The sequence below is a fragment of the Rousettus aegyptiacus genome, unplaced genomic scaffold (assembly GCF_014176215.1).
Source record: "Rousettus aegyptiacus isolate mRouAeg1 unplaced genomic scaffold, mRouAeg1.p scaffold_m13_p_1, whole genome shotgun sequence".
Classification (NCBI taxonomy): Eukaryota; Metazoa; Chordata; class Mammalia; order Chiroptera; family Pteropodidae; genus Rousettus; species Rousettus aegyptiacus.
This window is the reverse complement of record NW_023416284.1, coordinates 12,211,615-12,231,136: the sequence shown is the minus strand read 5'-3', so window position 1 is coordinate 12,231,136 and position 19,522 is coordinate 12,211,615. Positions and strand designations below refer to the sequence as shown.

General features: G+C 47.9%; 1 protein-coding gene across 1 annotated transcript; it reads right to left on the bottom strand.

The window, feature by feature from the left end:
* Positions 1–16,774: 16,774 nt before the first annotated feature.
* On the bottom strand, positions 16,775–19,445 carry FAM43B (family with sequence similarity 43 member B). Its single transcript, XM_016149188.2, has one exon. It carries the CDS (start codon positions 18,842–18,844, stop codon positions 17,855–17,857), a length of 990 nt encoding a protein of 329 aa, XP_016004674.1. The 5' UTR covers positions 18,845–19,445; the 3' UTR covers positions 16,775–17,854.
* Positions 19,446–19,522: the final 77 nt, after the last annotated feature.

Here is a 19,522-nt window from a genome sequence, read left to right as displayed (position 1 = left end):
ATCTCCATTCGACATAGCATTAAGAAGAGTTCATTGCCCAGCTCAAAGAATAGGAATATCCAGGGATGGTGTTTTGAGTGGTGGTTGAGATTGTCAAGGGCCCAAAGCCCTCCCCATTCCTGTCCCAGGCCTTTACTCTGTGAGGGGACAGAGCTCAGACAAACTCACTCATTCATTCAATGAACAGGTACTCATAACAATAGCTCACTCATACTTAGCTCTTTCCCTGTGCAGGGCCTGTGCTAAATGCGTGATTTGAATTTTTTATGTAATCCTCACCACAAGGTAGATACTGGCAATATTACTACTCATATTTTACTGATGAGGACATTGAGCTCATGGAAATCGGAAATGGGTCTCATACCTGAGTTTGTTTGCCTCCGCCTGAATCCTGGGCTCTCACTCATCAGAGAATGCACTGGGGAGCTGGAATAATGGACCGGAAAGGGATGGAGGCTTCAACATCAGAACAATCAATTTAAATCCTCTTATTACCGGTGGGGTACCTAGGCAAGTTAGCCCATCACTCTGTGCCCTTCTTTCCTCATTTAAACAGTGGGACGGCAATAGTACGTAGCTACGGTGGCTCGTGGGAACCAGAGTCTTACGCTGCTCAGGGAGGTTTGCCATTTTTTTTCTTTTGGCTCCTTTAGTGGAAGACTTCCTGGTGAGCTGCCACTCCCTGGTAGGTATAGGCACTCTTCTGCTGAGTCGATGAGAATTTTGGTTTCTGTGGTTACTAAGCTAAGAAGGGTGACTATTGATAACAGCTACTTGCCCTCTGAGTAGAGAGAGCCTGCTTGCTAAGCGAAGCCAGGCAGAGAAGCAGAACTGAAAGATGATGGGAAAGAACCGTGATTTCTCTTTGAGCATCTGGATCCAGCCATTCGTAAAGGCACACTCCTAGACTTTCCTTTAATTGAGCCGATGAATTCGCTTCTTGCTTAAACTTGTTCGAGTTTTGTTTCTATCAACCTGTGGCGTCTAGACTAAAATACTACTTCCTAGGATTATCGTGAAGCTCAAGTGAGACAATACATGTAAACCACCGAGCCACAGCGGCGGGCACATGGTAAGCACTCAACAAGTGTTAGCTCACATTATTATGAATACTGCGGGCCAGGTCCTGGGTGGGGGCACTGGGGAATCAGAGGTGACAGAGACTTGGTACCTGCCTTTGAAGATCTCAAACCTTAGTGAAGGAGACAGACAAGCCAATAGACAGGTATAAAATACCATAACATATGACTAAGTACTTGTCCCGTGGCAATACTGAAAACTAATTGTTTTTGGAGTAGTAATGGGTTAGATGTGTTGGAGAAAGCTTCCCAGAAGACCAGAGGCTAGGAGGAGTCTGACAGGGTTCAGAACAGGCCTCCCCAAGAAGGCATGGGGATTATTTTCAGCTGAAGGCAATCAAGACCCTACAGGCTCAAGAGAAACTTGAACATGTCCCTTACAGAATTTAAATTTGGGGACTTGCCTATAATAAAAGTTAATACCAGGAATAACTTTTTATGACCTATCTATCCGGCAGAGGAAACATCTAACCAGTGAATATCTGCTCTTCTTATTGATCTGTAAATGACCTTCCTGCCTTCTGAAGCCTCAGGGGCCTAACTTCATTCCTTAGCTCAGGATGTCATATATATACCATTTTCCCTATCTGTCTCTGAACAGCTCATGTATGTGAAATCTCTGACTCTCTCGTGTATGTGAGATTCCCATTCATAATATGTAATTAAATTTGGTTATTTTCTCTTGTTAATCTGTCTCAAGTAGACTTAATTACTAAACCAGCTAGAAGAACCTATAAAGGTAGAGGACATTTTCTTCCTCCTCCATAAGTCTTAAATGATGGGTAGATGTTTACAGTAGAGGTGGGTGTTATAAATTGTGTTCCACCCATCAAAATAAATATTGAAGTCTTAACTTCCAGGACCTCGGAACGTGACCTTATTTGGAAATAGAGTCATTGGCAATGTAATTAGTTAAGACGAGTGAGGCCGAGTGAGGCCGGACTGGAGCAGGGTGGGTCCCTAATCCAATATGACTGGTGTCCACATGAGAAGATGGTTATGAGAAGACTCAGAGACACGAGGAGAGTAGCATGTGAAGATGGAGGCAGAGCTCGGAACAATGCATCTACAAGCCCAGGAATGCCAAGGATTGCCGGGTCTCATCAGAAGGGAAGAGATGGGCGTAGAACAGATTCTCCCTCATAGCCCTCAAAACAACCTAACCCTACTGACTCCTCGATTTTGGACTTCAGCGTCTGTCTCTGAGAGAATAGATTTCTATTGTTTTAAGCCACCTGGTTTGTTACAGCAAGCATAGGAAACTATAATACAGTGGGTATAGCAAATCATGTCAGTGCCTCCCCTACACCCTAAGCCACCCAGAGGTCACCTTCAGCTTTAGTGGACAGATCCTAAATATGTCCATGGCTTCCTACCTTAACTTTACCCTGAGCACAGGAGTGCGCTCAGCCCCCGCATAGGGTAGGCCAGAAGTGTCGGGGAGTTAACACCCCCCAGAAGGATTAGGATCTGAACTACATGAAGAATTTTAAAAATCAGTAAGAAAAAGACAAGCATCTTAATAGGCCAGTAGGCAAAAGACTAGAAGAGTTATTTTACAGAATTAGGGGTGGAAAGAACTTCTTTACAAATTTTCAAGTCGTCCAGTCTTGGCCACATAAAATTTAAGGAGTTTGTTCAATTAAGAACTTTATAGACAAAGCTAACAGAAGGTTAAAAAACTGGGGAAAAAAATTTTTTTCAATGTCTGGAACAATAGCAAATGAATAGTTTGGTGACTATGTAGGGAACTCAGAGCATATCAACAAGAAACAGATAGTAAAAACTATAGAGAGTTGGACAAAGGATATGAATAGGCAATTTACAGAAGGAGAAACACAAATAGCCAGGAAGTATTTGCTCAACTTTCCTATAGTCACGGAAATGAAATTAAGACAAGATTTCACTTCTGTATAGAAGGGGGGTTGGGGTGCTGAGTGAAAAGGTGAGGGGGTTAAGAAATAGAAATTGGTAGTTAGGAAATAGTTACAGGATGTAAAGTACAGAATAGGGAATATAGCCAATAATATTGTAATAACTATGTATGGTGCCAATTGGGTACTAGACTAGTCAGGGGCATCATTCTGTAAATTATATAAACGTCTAACCACTAGGCTACACACCTGAAACTAATATAAAATAATATCGAATGTTGACTATAATTGGAAAATTTTTTATAAAAGGAAAAAAAGATGAAGGGGAATAAGAGGTTTCAATTTATTTATAAAATAAATAAGTCACGGAAATATCATGTACAGCATAGGGAATATAGTCAATAGTATTCTAATCATGGTATCAGATGGTTAATATACTTATCATAGTGATCATTTGTTTAGGCATATAAATGTTGAATAACTATGGTATATACCTGAAACTAATATAATATTGTATGTTAGCTATATTTTAATAAAAATCTTTTTAAAAGAAATAAAAAGGACAAGATGTCACTTTACACCTATCGGAATGGCAAAAGAAAAAAAGTAGAATGATAGGTGTTGGTGAAGATGAGGGGAGATTGAAAAGCCCGTGTATTGCTGATGGGATGTCGCACTAATATAGCCTTCGGGAGAGCAATGTAGTAGGACCTGGTAGAATTAGGGATGATTTTTAAAAAACGCTGTATCTTGAGATCCAGTGTTCCCAGCCCCAAGTAAACAGAAACACTCTCACATGTATCCATAGATTCATATGGAATGTTTTCTGAAAAATGTTAAAGTCTTGTTTTCATTTTTAAGTCTTTAATTCATCTGGAATTAATTTTTATTAATTTCAGCGTGAGGTAGGGATCCTTATGGGTGTCCGGTGATCCCTGTACCGTTAATTGAATATCCCTTCCTTTCCCCAGAGATTCACAATGCCAGCTGTGTCAAATTTCAAATTTATATATGAGTGGGAATGGTTTTAGACTCTCAATTATGTTCTATTAGTGAATTTTTCATTCCTACACCCATACTACACCTATTTTTATTGTTGTAACTTCATAGTAAGTATTAATTTCTGGCAGCCAAATACCCTCACTCCTTTCCCTCCAAACACATTTTTCAATATCCTCTGAAAACTCTCTTATCTAGCCTCTAGGAATTTATATAAGATTGGAATAATCTATTCCTTGATTAGAAATAGATTGGAAGAATTTTCCCATAAAATTGTCTCAAGCCTCTTGTTTTTTTTTAAGAAAAAAATTAAACTGCCAATTAAGTTTTTTAAATATTGTAGAGCTATTCGGGTTTTTCATTGCTTCTTGAGCCAGTTTTAGTAAACCCATTGTATATGTGTATGTGTGTTTAAGAATTTGTCATCTAAATTTTCAAAATTGTTGGCACGAAGTTATATATGGTATTCTACTATTTTTGAAATTTTTGACATATCGGTCTTTGTAAGTGAGCACATGGTTGATCTTCATGTATGTTCCATAGGTACAGGTAAATTTGTGTATTTTAGGTTTGTTGGGCATAAAGTTATATGATGTTTGGACCTAATTAATCATGCTCTTCAAAAAACATTATCTTTCTTCGTGTTGAATTTATTAGTTTCTAGGAGAGACTTTTAAAATCTCTAACTACAGTCAGTCATTATATATATTCGCCGTATATATTTTCATGTCTTCCTATCAGTCGTTGCTTTATATTTTTTGAAGCCATATTGTTAGATGCATATCTTTGTGATCATTATATACTTTTGATTTATTGTTTATTTTACTAATATATGATGTTCCTCTTTGTTTCTCGTGATTAAAAAAAAAACCCTTTTATCCTTTCTTTCTGATATTAATGTTAATAGCCCATGAATCACTTTGTTTTAGGAGTTCTTAGCCTTTATCATGCCATGGACCCCTTGGCACTCTGGTGAGGCCTCTGAACCCCTTTTCAAAATCATGTTTTCAAATGCACGAAATTATAAAGCAAACCAATTGTATTAAAATATTCGTAATATTATATGTATTTTTTTTATTAGCACATTAACTAGCAAGATCTAACATTAGGCCTAATAACTACTGTGGTTTTGAAGTAGTGATACAAGTAAAGGATATTTTGGGATAATGCAATAAAGTGATATAAAAACATTTATGATTTTTATTTGTGACGAAGTCACAGGTACTGCTAATATTTCTGCGATTTGTTGCCAACATTTATAAATGACAAGAATGCTAAATGTTAGTTATGGTTTAGTGAAAATAAAGACATTTTCCTTCCAAGTTCACAGACACCCTGAATTCTATCCAATGACTCACTGAGGGTCCATGAGACCTAAGACATGAACCCTTGCCTTATTTTTAATCTTTTAGTCCTTTGTTGTAAGGGAATCTGTTATAGTGATATATTACTGGCTTAAAAAATCTTCTCTGAGAGTCTCTCTGTCTTTTATACTTATCATAAAATTGTCCCATTTCCACTTATTGTAATTATTGCTATATTTTAGATTTCCCTGCCATCTTATTTACCTATATAGCAGGTAGAGTTAGGTTAAACTTGTATTATAAAAAACTCCAAATAATAGTGCTTTAAATAAAATAAAAATTTCTCTCTCTTTTAGTCTCGGACTCTGCAGTCTTTAGTGACCCAGTTTCCATCTTTTTAACTTATAACTTCCTTCTTCAAGTTCATCTCATGATTCAATATGGCTACTGGAGCTTTGGCCTTCACAAACTCATTCGAAGCATCAAGAAGAAAGAATTATGGAGGAATGAAAATGTATTACTTATATTTTATTAGCCAGAATTTAGTTATGTTGTCTCGCCTAGTAGCAAAAAAAGCTGGGAAATGTTTTCTTTTGGCCGGGTACATCAATGACCTGAATAAAATCAAGGTTATTTTACTAAGGAAGAAGAGGCCGGTGAATATTGAATGACTATTAGTAGTTTCTGCTTTAGTTTCCCCACCACAGCTGATTGTGGGTGTCAACAGCAGTGGCTTTGAGACTTCTATATGGTACCAGAGCCGGAGCGGACCAGCCTGCCATCTGGTGGCAGGTTGGTTACATTGGATTCCTTCCATTAAGGAGGCAGCTCGTACTGGGACAGGCAATTATTCTAGCTATGTGTTTGCATTCTCCGCCTGCCATGCGTCTACCAGCAACATCATTAGTGGATTTACTGAGTGTCTTATTCACAATCATGGTAGTCCAAACAGCATTGCTTCTGGCCGGAGACTTCATTTTTCAGCCAAAGAAGTTAAGAAATTAGCAGGTGAGCATGAGATTTGCTGGTCTTGCCACATACTCTTATCACCAGAATCATCTGTCTTGATTGGTTGGTGGCATGGCCTCCTGGGGCTTGGTTAGTATCAGCTAGAAGTTGGCGTATGCTCTGAATCAGCAATCAATGCAAGGTGATGTTTCTCTCTTTTCCAGAATCCATGGTTTAGGACATCTTGAACTTGATAACATACAGAATTTTTGCTCCCCTTCCCCAAGACTTTGAGTTCTGCTAATTTAGAGGTCTTAGTATATAAAGGAAGACTATTTCCACCAGGGCACACCCCAGTGGTCTCACTGATATGGAAACTGAGACTGACATTTGGCCATTTCAGACTCTTCAACTGAAAGATCAGGGAAAAAGGTGGTGGGCAGTGGTTCTGTGGTGGCTGGAGTGATTAATTCTGGTTATCAGTGGGGGGAAAGCACCATGGGAATGGGGAGAAGTGTGTCTCTGGATATAACAAAGTCCTCTGGATTACCTTCTATTTCCATGGCTGGTGGTAAAATTTAATGAAAGATGGCAGCAACCCTGTATAAGCAGGATAACTCAGCTTCCTCCTGAATGAAGGTCAGGTAACCCCATTAGGTTGAAACCTCTGACCACATGAGGTTCTTGCTGAAGGCAAAGGAAAAATGGAACAGCTAGTAGAGAAAAGATCTTATAAATGCCTCATGACCTGTGGCAGAAACGATCATTATAACCCTTATCTTGCTGTGTCATGCATACATTTATTGATGGTGTTAATAGTGCCTCTTTCTTCTATTTTTATAGGGTACTTTGTCGGTGGTAAGCTTTGCAATTTAGCGCACAGATTACAGAATATCAGGATGGGATTGTGACTAGAGCAGAAGTGAACATCACCCAGACTTCCTAGGGTTGGAGCTGGATGCAGTAACTGCTGAGGCTTCGGATTTTTTTTTTTTTTTTGAGAAAAGGTTAAGAATGTTCTTGTTTGAATGAGATCTATTTGCATCAGGCTGAGAGGTAACATGTTGTGGTTTCTTTATGGAAGTTTAAGAATGGAAAGTGGGATGGAAATGGATGTTGAGGAACTAAGGAGGGAACTCTGGCAAATATTGAAGACCGAGCCGTCTCAGAACCCCTTCAAACCTCCTTCCATGATAACTTCTACTATAGAGACTGGAAGCCTAGCGAGGACATTTCCAGACTCTCTTGCAGCTAGGATTTCCATGTCACCTGGCTTCTGCCAGGAAGGTGCAAGGGAACCAGAATCGAGTGCTGGGGGAGGGGGTCACATGGCTCTTCCGGATGCACAGTGGTGGTGGTGTCTCTTTTCTCTGAAGGTAGCTGTGGTGGAAGCCCTCATGCCAGGTCAGGCCTTGGCTTTGTGGTGCTGAGCAGAAGTGTCAGCCGCTTCCCAGCGTGGCAACTTTTCTGCCTATAGCTTTGGCAGTGAGGATTTGAGTCAGCAATAGTGACAGCAGTGGGAGAAGTTCCCCTGCCAGGCTAGTTCTGCAGTGAGATTTGGGTGTTATTCCTGGAATAGAGTCCGCTTCTCACCCCTTCTTGGGAGTCTGAAACCTACCTAATCACCTTTTAAGGCTGCTGGGTGGAATATTTTGTCTGCAGTGGAACCCTGACTAATTCATTGTATTTTATTTTTGTTTCTTTCCCCTCTTTTAAAAAATTGATATACAATTGAGATATAATGTTCTATTAGTTTCAGGTGTACAACATAATGATTTAATTTTGTACATATTGCAAAATAATCCCCACGATAAGCCTAGTTAACACCCATCATCACACACAAAGCCCTTAAAGCACAATTTTGTGTGTGTGTGTGATGAGAACTTTTAAGAGCTACACTCTTAGCAACTTTCCAATATACAATACAGTTGTATTAACTATAATCACTATGCTGTACATTATACACCCATGACTTATTTATTTTATAACTGGGAGTTTGTACCTTTTGACCTCCATTTGCTCATTTTTGCCCACTCTCGCCCCTGATTTCTGGCAGCTACCAATCTGCTCCGTGTGTCTATGAGCTCGTGAAGCCTGGCTTCCCCTCATCCGCATATTCACTCTATCGCCATGCTCTAGCGATACTGTCAAAAAAATATTTTAAAAATCTTGAACTCAGCCACTCCTCTCTACCTTCACTGCCACAGCCCTCGTCCAAGGCACTACCAGTTCCCAGCTGGACCTCTCACTGGTTTTCCTGCTTCCTCTCTTACTCCTTCTTCCAATTCTGTCTTTAAAAAAGTGGCCTGAGTGTGCTTCAAAAACACAAACATTCCAGAAGTTTCCACTACGTAGAACAGAAGCAGAAGTCTTCACCAGGGTTTATGCGGCCCCGCCCACCTCTCCGACCTCATGCCCTGCCAGTCTGCCATCCCCCGTCACCCGCTGGTCACATCATACTTACCAAGGTAGTTCTCACCCTAGGATCTTTGTACAGGTTTTCTCTCTCCTAGGCGACTCTTCTCTGAGGTCCTCAAATGGCACTTCTTCTGAGAGCCTTTCCTGACTGCCTCTCCCCATCACTCTCTCCCCTCAGCCCGCTCACTTTCCTCTGCAGCACTTCCTGCTCTCTGAAAACATTAGTTATGGGTTTATGTCTGTCTGTCTAGAACAGATGACTATCTTGTCCCCCGGGCACCTAGACTAGTGCCTGGCACACAGTAGAGGTTCAAACAAACACAGGTGGAAGGGAGGGACAAAGCCCCTAAAGCACAGTTCAAGGCAAACGTGGGGACCCCAGAGAAGACTCAAGAGTCCTTGACAGAATTGTCTTCTTACTTGACCTTAAATAACTCCCTGTCGGGGTCACTTGACCTCTGTTTGAAATTCCTTTCTTCCCCCATTCGAGAGTAGTCAGGCTAAATAAAGTCCGCCCGAGGCAGCCCTTACCCTCTTCCAGCCTGCGGCCAGCACGGGCAGATTTAAGGTGACATCTCAGAATCCTCTAACATCAACTCGCTTAGCTAAAGAAGCCAACAGGGAGGAGACTTCTCAAAACAAAAAAACTTGGCTCTAAACGACATGATAATTAAAATAACTAGATTCTGTTGAGCTATTATTTTGTGCCAAATAAGACCCTGAATTTTGTGTGTGTGTGTGTGTGTGTGTGTAAAACACGTAAGGGAGCCTGGTTCCTCTTTTCCGATTCTGGGGGACAAACGTGACTGTCAGGTAATGACTTCAGGGTGTCCAAACTGTAGAGCTGACCAGCTTCTGTAGCCTTCCTGTGTCTCATTTTCTAGAGGAGGAGACAGAGCCCCGAGAGGTAAAGAAACTTGGCCAAGGTTGCCCAGTGTTCTCTCAACTCAGTGCTTCCTGGATAGTTTCCCACATCACACTTCCAGAGGAGAGGATCTCTAGGTCACCCTCCCCACTTGTCCCCCTCCCTGGGATAGGCACCAGGAATGCCTGTGGGCAGAAGAATGTGCAGCTAGGGCACGAGGAGAGACGGCTTGGGGTGGAGACGGAAGTGAGGAGAGACCTGTCTGAGCTCTAGCTCGAAGCACACATTAGGGCTCAAGGCCGGGAGAAGAGTATGCAAAGGAAGCACAGAGAGGTGGTGGCCTGAGGGGTCTGGGTGAGGCTTCAGAGAGGGCCTCCGGTCCTGGCTTTGAGGGTGAAGAAAGAAGGTCATCCTGTTTTATCACCTTTTAATCCCTGTAATCTTTGTAGGAGCCCTTTTTTCCTCAATCTCTACAGAGGCTGTCAGCCAGCAGTCTCTTCGGGAGCCAGGGCCACCATCCTCTGCAGCCCTGATGTGGTAAAGACACCGCTTGGTGTGGAGGATGCGTAATTGGACTAGCAGTCGGAAGGCGTGGGCTCTATTATTTCAAATCTTTACTAAGCACCTGCCATGTGCCAGGCACTGTTCTCAGCAGCCTCAAGGTGTCTGGGGGAGACTGCTTATGAATAAGTAAACAAGTATATGACCAAGATCACTTCAGATAATGAATGACAAGAGCTATTAAGACAACAAGCGGGGTAATGAGATAGACGATGGCCAGATGGGTTGACATTAGTTTGGGTTGTGTGTAGGAGGGAGAAACGAGGAGAGTGTCTCTGAAGAGGTGAAATTTGAGCTAAGAAGGAGGCAGCCACGTAAAAATCTGAGAGAAGTGTGGACCCTGATTCGGGAATGGCAAGTGCAAAGGCCCTGTGGCAGAAATGAACTTGGAACGCGACAGGTGAGAGGGGCAGGATTAAGAGCATAAAAAGAGGCCCCTTCCCTTTGCCATTAATTCTCTGCGGGATTGGAGTACATCTCATCTCCTTAATTCACTTCTAAATTTCAGGCATCTGTGAGTTTAAATAAACCTTTTTTTGGACCTAGTTCTATTTTTATTCTAACAGCTTTTGTTCAGAGGACAGGGCATTGGTCTGGGAGTCAGAAGACCTAAATTATGGCTCCAGAGTTTTCAGTAGCAAGCTCTGTGACCTTGGACAAATCCCCTTTCTTATCTGTAAACCAGGAGAGTGGACCTCAGATTCCAAGGGCCCTTGCAGCTGAGACATCCCAGCACCAGGAATCCATGTGAACTCTTCTTGATCCTATTTATTTTCAGCCCGCATGTGGATATGCTCAGCATATGTCTGCGCCTTCTTCCAGGCAGTGTCATCTGGAGATCTACGTGCAGCAGGCATTTATTAGATGCTTTTAAAAGCACAAGGCAACCTGAACATACATTAACAGGGGTGGTCAAGTACATCGTGCAGCTATAAAAAGAAGAACGAGTTAGATTTAAATCCGCGGAGCGGGAGGGAAGTGCATGAGGTAAGTGAGAATAAAGCTAGTGAAAATGACTCCATTTTTGTAAAACCAAACGGCAAAACCTCTGTGTGTGTGTATGTGGGTCTGTTTATGTTCATGGGTAAGGAGACAGATGGGAGTGAATAAACCCCAGTCTGTGTAATATTAGGTACCTAGGAGTGCTGAGGGACCGGGGGATGAGGAAACAGAAAGGACCAGGGGGAAGAGTATTCGTTTTATTTTATTTTTTGTTATATCTGTGTTGTTATACTAGTTTCAAATGAAAACGTGTTGCTTTTATAATCCTGGAAGAATTGAATACATCCCTAAGGAGTCAAAGCGCTAAGGGATTCCTCCAAGCAGACGCTGCCAACAGGCACTGCTCTGTGGGCTTGCTCAACCCCATGATAAGTCGGCCTTGGGTGTGCTTCCCCTAAGGGCAGCAGACTTCCCAGAGGCCACCCTGCCATCTGGGCCTGCATATCAGTGGAATTTGGCAGATGGCTTGATGTGATACAAGTCCCGGAGTCCTCTGCCCTTTGGAGACTGAGCGAGTGGGCAGTGTCTACTTTGATCTTATCAGAATGTCTCCCTCCCCTCCCGGCATCTGCAACCCTGTTTCAAAGGCTGCCGGAGACACACTGGAGCTGTCCAGGGCCTGTGGGATATGAGATCACAGGCGCGATTCCCACAGAAGGAGTAGTTGCTCCAGGCTTTTCCCTAGTCCTGCTTTAGAGCTTCAGCGGCAGCTCAGGCTGCGAGGGTTTTCTGGGGCCTCCTAGGCCATCTCTCTGACTGCAGATGCACCACCCACCCCTCAGGTCGACCGTCGGGGCAGGGGGCGGGGTGGGGGAGGAGGGGGGCGGGGACGCGTGTGTATGTGTAGGGGGAGGGGCTTATTGTCAGAGCTCCAGAAGCTGTTTCCTGGTCATGTCATTCTCCCCTCCAGGAAATCCCTGCAGATGTCTATTTAAAGCCCCCCTCGCTGCTGTCTGTGCTCATTTCCTGGGCAGGGGGCTTCTTTCTCTATTTAGGAGCCCTTGGGCCTGGCTGTTATTGAGCTGCCTCCCTCCAGCTTTCTTGTCTTAGCGCCAATGAGGAAGCACCCTGCCCCAGGCTCTTGTGTGCTTCTTGATGCTTTTCAAAGCCCTCTCGAATTCCATTCCATTTGAATGGTCTCTTAGAATAACCCTCTGAGGTAGGAATGCTGGGAGTATTATCTCTATATTGTAGAGAAAATGGAGATTCAGAGTAGCTAAGCCACTTGCCCACATCCCAGAATGAAGAAAAGGCAGTTCCAGGCCTTTGTCTCGCAGATCGGCCCACTCAGCCCATGCTCCATTGTCAGAAGTGTCCCTTCCCCACTGAAAGTCCCCTAAGAAATGGGCTCAGTGGGCCAAATTTTCATCTAGTGGGCCCACTCCCCAATTGCAGCTGAGTGACGAGGGTGGATTTGCGGTCTGGGGGAGCCGCCCAGAGGTTGAGGCTCAGAGACTCGCCAGATCTGCATGTCAGCTTCTTCAGTCCTTTTCATCTGTCCTTTACCGGGGACCAGCTGGTCCCTAAGCCAGCAGCATCTTCCTCTTCTCCATAGTGTTAAGGGTGGAAAATTTTCAAATGGCCAACTTCTGCTTCCATTGTTTAATGTTAAATAGGGTGTAGTTCTAGGAGATATTCTGTGCAAAGATATGCTAATGTTAAGGGTGTAGTTATCCTGTGTAAAGATAAGTTAATGGCCAGCCTCTGCTCTGCAAACCTGCTTGGAGGCTAGAGGAGGTTTTGGGGCTTTTTAGGCTCTCCGTTCCGGAGGCTCGGGGCTGATCTCTTCAAACCCTGCGTGGTAGAGTCAGTCGCCCGCTGGCTAATAAAGGCTCACAATTCATCTCAATTGGCTCCGTGGGTCTTAGATTTGATCGCAACACAACAATAGTTTGTAGCTAAGGGCAAACAGGGAATCTGGGGATGGGGAATATGGGGAACCTGACCCATCATTCACAAAGGAATGACATGAAAGCTTTCTGAAGATCTTGTCTGGGAAGGCTCTGTGCCAGCACCACTGCTGGCAGCAGCTAATCATTCATTCACCTCTGGGTGCTTTACTATGTACCTGGCATTTTGCTGTGTGCTAAGGCAAAAAAAAAAAAAATACAAAAAGCATAAGATATTGGATCTAATGTAGTGTTAAGGCAATCAGGCTTATGTTGGTCGAACAACTAGAGACAAAATAAGACAACCTGTAGTTGAACCTGTTACCTGATTTAGAGATGAATGGGATTTTAGGCTCGGAGCCACCCCAGGGCAGCAACAAGCAACATGTTTAGTGTCTTAGAGATCAGGCATGTGCTCTCCTCATCCTAGAGCTATCAGTTAGGAGAGCGCCAGGAAAAATCATAATAAACATGAGAGCAACAGCTATTACTTATTCATTGCATGGAGCACTGTGCTAAATAAATTGTCCAAATGCATCGCCTCACTCACTTCTCCCGACAATCGTGTAAGGTCTACAACTCACCTATCCCTGTTTTTATCAATGGAAAATCAAGGCTCTGAAAACCTTCAGAAACATGCTCAAAGTTATACAGCCATCCAGGGGCAGTGCTAGGACCGGCATCCAGGTCTCTCCGAGGCCCAAACCCTAGTTCGACCGCCTGCGTGTTAAATCGGATATTGCAGCTTTCTGTATGGGCCTCCCTTGTCCAGCTGCACACTTGGCGGGTGATTGGTCACCGGCAGGAGCCGCTCTGTATTTTAAGTGTTATCCTTGTGCCAGGAGCTGGAGTACTCCAGAGAGTGAGAAGGCTCCATCCTGAGGCTTTAGAGCTTAGAGCAGACCCTATAGACAGAGGTCCCAGTTTCCTCCCCTGGCCTCATCTTTTAGGATGCTGATTTTCTCCCCAAGAATAGCCATCCCTCTAAACAGGGCATCTGAGGATAGTTCTCCTTCAGCATCTCTAGGCAGAAGCTTGGCAGAAGGAATGCTCCTCCGCCCACTTGCTTTCCTGTCTCGTGATGGTCCGTCCATCTGGCTCATTCATGTATTCATTCAACAAATTACCATTGAGCACGGACTCTGCCCTGCTGTGGTCAAGGTACTGAAGGGGGAAGGGAGATGAAAATGGATCAGTATGAGAGACAAGACACTCACATAAAAACACTCATCCAAGTGTAAGGGGTGAGGACCAGAAGGAAAGCACAGGTCACACATCCTGCATGAGTTTGAGAGGAGGGGTCGCCCCGACATTTGGCAGGAGCAGAGGAGGGGTATGTGTCAAGGAAAGTTTTGAGGAGACGGGGTTTGAGCTGGACCTGGAAGAGAGGGTAGGATTTAAAAATGTGTAGCCAAAGGGAAGGACATCCCAGATCATGACAACAGCACGGGCTCAGCAGTGGGAGCGGGTCCACGCGTGGAAGAGAAGCAGTGGGCGTCAGGATGGCACTGGTGGGGGGGGCTGTGTGCTGTGGCACAAGTCACATCGGTCACAGCCTAGCCCTTCTGGAAATAAGAGAGCTGGAAATAAGGCCCCAGAGGTCCTGAGAAGAGTCTTGACCCCTGAGTGGCTGGCCTAGCAGGGCAGGGGACACACTTCCTATATTGTCCTAGGCTGCCTGTTGTTTTGAGAAAGCCCTCCATTGTCACGTTTACACCGCCAACATTACTTCTCAGGCCTAGTCAGCCCGACGAACCCGAGACACATGGGCATCGGGGCTGGAAGGGAAGTTTACGGAGCATGTCACCCAGCGTTTAAACTTGAAAAGAAAAATCTGTAGGGTCCCGCTATTCAAAGAGAATCACAATAACCTCAAAAAGAAAACAGATAAGCTGCTCCAGTTAAAGCAGGTTGGAGTGGGGGTTGGGGGTGGGTTGCCAGTTCCGTCAGCCGGCACTCCCCACAGCAGCTCCTGGAGCACCCCTGGGGAATCTAGGACTGAACGGACCACCGCCCCCCTCGCCCCACTTTCATTTTAAAGGTGTGGAATCTGAAGCCTTGAGAGGAGATACAGGGGCACCTGACCACTTGATGATGATCCAGGGATCTTCTTGATCTTGTTTCTCAGATCAAGGGAGAAAGCCAAACTAAGTGCAGAGATGGAGGTGGGCCTCATTCCCCAGGTTGCATCTCGCTCCCTCGGTAGCAACGGTGTTGGGGGCCTGGTGGCTGGAACAGCCCCAAACACCCCACTCTGTGGCCTGGTGGCAGTTGGCACTGTGCTGGCTCACCCGCGGCCTGTCTCGTCCTCGACCTACTGGAGGAGGGAAGTTGGACAGGGTTCATCACTACGGGGGAGAGTGGAAGCGGGGGAAGGCATGCTAAAATCCCAACCTCAAGAGAAGGGCCCTTCGGGCACAATGGTTGTTCTCCACATGTGTAGGGCATTTTATTATTTACCAAAGCATTTTCACAGATATGATTCTGTTTCATTCTTACAATTAGCCTTGTGAGGTACATATTCTCCCCCATTTTACCATTGATGATGGTGAGAGTCAGAGAGGCTGAGTGAGTTAACATCATGCAGGTGGTAAGGAGGCAGAGAGAGTCACCTGGGCCTTCTCACTCTGGGTCTACAGAGCCTAGTGCAAGTGAGAGGAGGTGGCTCTGCGTGCGCGCGTGCGTGTGTTTGTGTGTCTGTGTGTGTCTATGTTTTGGGAGGCTGCCAGAGAAAAGTGGAGAGCAGGGGCTGAGGCTTGGAGCATGCCTGTGAATTATTATATAGCAACCGTTCCTTTAATCACATGCATCTCACTTGAGACTAAAGGAGCCACAAGGGACGGACTCCTGGACCCCGTGCCTAGTTAAATGCCTGTCCCAAGGCAGGTACCTAAGAAATATCTGTGGCACAAACCTGATTAAAGAGGGTGTGCTCGTGACCCTGTTTCTGGGTGATGTTATCTCAAACACTAGAGGCTGCCTTGCCCACAGCCCATCCTCTCTCCCAGGTCTGACGTCTTCCCACTTTCTCTTCTCCTGCAAATGAGGAGAAACAGCAACAAAACGTCTGCCAATATGTAAAAGGGAAGCAATGAACATGGAGGGCATCCTTGCCCGAGGGTCCTTGTCACCCCTTCCCACCCCGGATATGTGAAGTTCAACCCCAGCTTTCCCCTTCAAAGTCCCCCGCCCCTGCCTAGCTTCTGCCAGTATGAAGTGGCGGTGGTACCCTGTTCTAGCGTCTCCAGGAAACAGCGATCCTGATCCCTGGCGATTGCAGAGGCTACTGGTCTGGGCTCTGGATAACTCTGGGATCAGTGCCCAACTCAGCACAGGAATAATGAAGTAATCCAAGCTCAAGACTCACACTGTCACAAAGGTCTGGACGGATTTCTCCAGCTCCTCAGAAAGCAAACTGGGTTGCCCACCCCTCTCCTTTCCAGCCTGCCTTCTTTCTCAGCTCCGAAGAGACACAGTGTATAGTGCATGCTTTGACATACATAGCGATCGCTTCAAAGATACATGGCTGATGAGAAGCCCCCAGACCAGTGCCTCCTTCCTGCCAAATGTCCTAGACACATTTGTATTTGAGTGCCCAGGAGGAGAGACATTCTGGGAGGCCAAGTCAGACAGCCAGCACTCCTCTGGGACTTGAAACATGTGATTTGTAGACCAGGCATCGGGCTCAGCTTCCTGGCAGCGACCCGCCCCTCCCTCGCTTCAATCCTGAGAGTTGACTCCAGCTGCTAAAGGAGCCACTTTTAGGGTTCTGACAATAATCTTTTCACTCCCAGCAGGCCTGGCATCAACCACAACACAAGAATGATGACAAGGCTGAAAAAGCAGGTCCACTTTATTTACAACGATCAGTTGGTGACATATAGATCTTTGGGCTTTTTGTGGCTTTGTTGAGAGACATCTGGGCAGGTGCCCACTTCCTCTATTAGGGTAACATACCCTCCTTCCTCATCCTGCTTTGAGAATGAGGAATCTGCTGTCAGGACCCCCCTGTTCTGACAAGCCTCAACTTGGGGACATCCCTATGTCCACTTTCAGGGTAGTCAGTGTCCCCAAGCACCTGCCAAAGGTTGTCCTTACCTCCTCTGGAGGTCCTGCCTCGGTCTTGGTTGTGGGGCACCTAGTGGGGAACCACACACAGTCTGCCTGCAGAGAGATGCAGTGAGTGAGGAACCCCGTGGGGGTGCCAGGCGCCAGGGCACAGGCTTGCAGTAGCTGCCTGGTGCAGAGCTGTTACCTGGCCTGATCGGTGGCTTGGTTTGGTGGGACCATCCCAGTTTTCGCCAGAGGCAGAGCAGTGAAGTCCCAGTAGTCCTCCACGGGGTAGAGAGGCCAGGCATAGGGCCTGGGAATTTTTCCTATTGTGTATGACAGCGGACTCAGTTCCCACCTTGGGCTGGGCCTCAGTTCTCCAGGGTCACTATTTTTCCCCTGCAAGAATGCCTACCCAGGTTGGTCTCATCTCAGGGAGGAAGGCTAGATTGGCCAAGGGTGGGGCCGCTGCCTCCACCTGGCCAGGGTCCAAGGCCACCCTCCTGGATTTCTGGAAACCTCTCCCCGTGTCTCTTCTCTTTTGGGAGGGAGGGGGTGGTCTATCAAAGAGACTTGGCATAAAGCACAGGGGGCAATTCCACAATGGAGGGCATCCAGTAACTCCAGATGGGGGGAGAGGTGAACACTGAATACTGCCGCTCCCTCCCCCACATTTGTCCCCCAATAATCAAGGGTATATCAGGCGTCACCCTGAGCCAGGATGAGGCGCAGAGTGGACAACAACGCAGACCACGAGGGAGGCAAAGACTGGGGGACCCGGGGAGGCCAAGCGGGCAGGGCCGGGGTTGGAGGCTGTAAATCAGGCCGGCCGGGTCTGGGGCCGCGAGTCCTGCCGGGTCCGCTCTCAGCGCGCCTGCCCCGCCCGCTCCCTCGGGCCGCCCTTCCCGCGGCGGGTCTGCGTGGACGGTGGTGGCGCCGAGGCGCCCCGCAGGCTGCATGTCCTCAGCTCCCGCGTCAGGCTAAGCACCTCGGGCCGCTCGCGCTGGGGGGCTCCTTCGTGGCGCTCCTCGGTGTCCTGGTCCTCCTCCTCCTCGTCCTCCTCCTGGATGCTGCTGAGGCGTGGCACCCCACGGCCGCGCTCGGCGGGCGGCGGCCGATAGGCACACTTGGCGTTGAGCAGCCGGCGCAGCGGGGCGCGGGGCACCGAGGCGGCTGCGCCCCCAGCGCGGAGGTGCTGCTGGCGCACGTGGCGCGCGTCGCTCTGGCGCTGCAGGCGCTTGAAGTCGCTGAAGGCCGCCAGCGCGGTCTGGCGGAGCAGGCGGGCCAGGGAGCGCGCCTTGTGCGCCCGCGCCAGCAGCACGGCGTGGCAGCGCAGCACCACGGCCTTGTGGCGCGCCTGGTGGCGATAGACCCAGGCGAAGACGCGCGGATGGCGCCCGTCCGCCGCGCAGTAGGTGATGCGCGGCAGCAGGTAGGCGTGCGTCGGCCTCCGGCCCCCGGAGGCCCCCGCGGCGCCGCGCTCGCTCGGCTGCATACGGATGCCGTGCGGCCCCAGCGTCAGCTTCATCTTGGTGCCTCCCCCGGGCCCGCAGCGCGCCCAGATCTTGCCCACGGCGTCGTCTGTGCAGCCGTCGCCCTTGGCGTGAAGGGTGACGGCGTTGCCCAGGTACCACACGGTGTAGGTCGGGTCCTCCTTGTTGAGCTCCACTTTCTGGCGCCGGCTGCGGAACACGCGGCCTAGGCGCTCCAGCGGCCAGTCGGGCAGCAGGTCCGGGCAGGAGCGCAGGAAGCTGGAGAGCAGCGACGTGTAGGCGAGCCCCGGACTCAGGCTCTTCGCCTTGCACTTGGCCTCATCCTCCACCAGCACGAATTTGTTACGTCTCCAGGGTAGCATCGCGGCGGCGGCCGAAGGGGCTCGGGGCGCCGGGAGCTCGCGGGCGTCCTGCCCGGCGGCCGGGGGAGGGGAGGGCGTGCAGGAGTCCGCCGCCTCGGGGTCGCGAGAAACTGGGCGGCGCCGGAGACGGTCGGTGCCGGGAGATGCCCAGTGCCAGACAGGGCTAGCTTCGCAGATGCCCGGTGCCAAGCCGGGCTGGCAGCCGAGATGCCCGGGCGGCGGCCGAGCGTCCGGGAACAGCTTCCCCCGGGAGTCTCTCCAGCTGTCCGGGAAGCGAGGAGGGGCAGGGGCCGAGTGTGGTGGAGGCGCCCCCTGGCCCCAACAGAGGGGATCTCGCGGTCCCTGCCGCCCAAATTGCGGCGGCAAGAAGGTCGTCCGAGCCGGGGCTGGCGGATGGCTGCTGGCTGCTCCGTGGGGTAGACGGAGCGCGCGACTGCGGTGGGGACTCCTTCAGGCGTCGCGGCTCCACCTCCCAGGGCTGCCTGCATCACCGGGCGGGACCGCCAGCTCTCTTGTCCCCTCCCCTTGTCGCCCTCCTCTCTCTCCTCCCCCTCGCAGGCTAGCGCTGCGCCTTGCCGGAGACCCGGCACAGGCGCGGTAGAACAGCTTTAGTCATTATTAGAGGGTGGGGGTGAAAGGCGCGATCAAGAATTAGGAATCTCCTGAAGTGTACGGGAG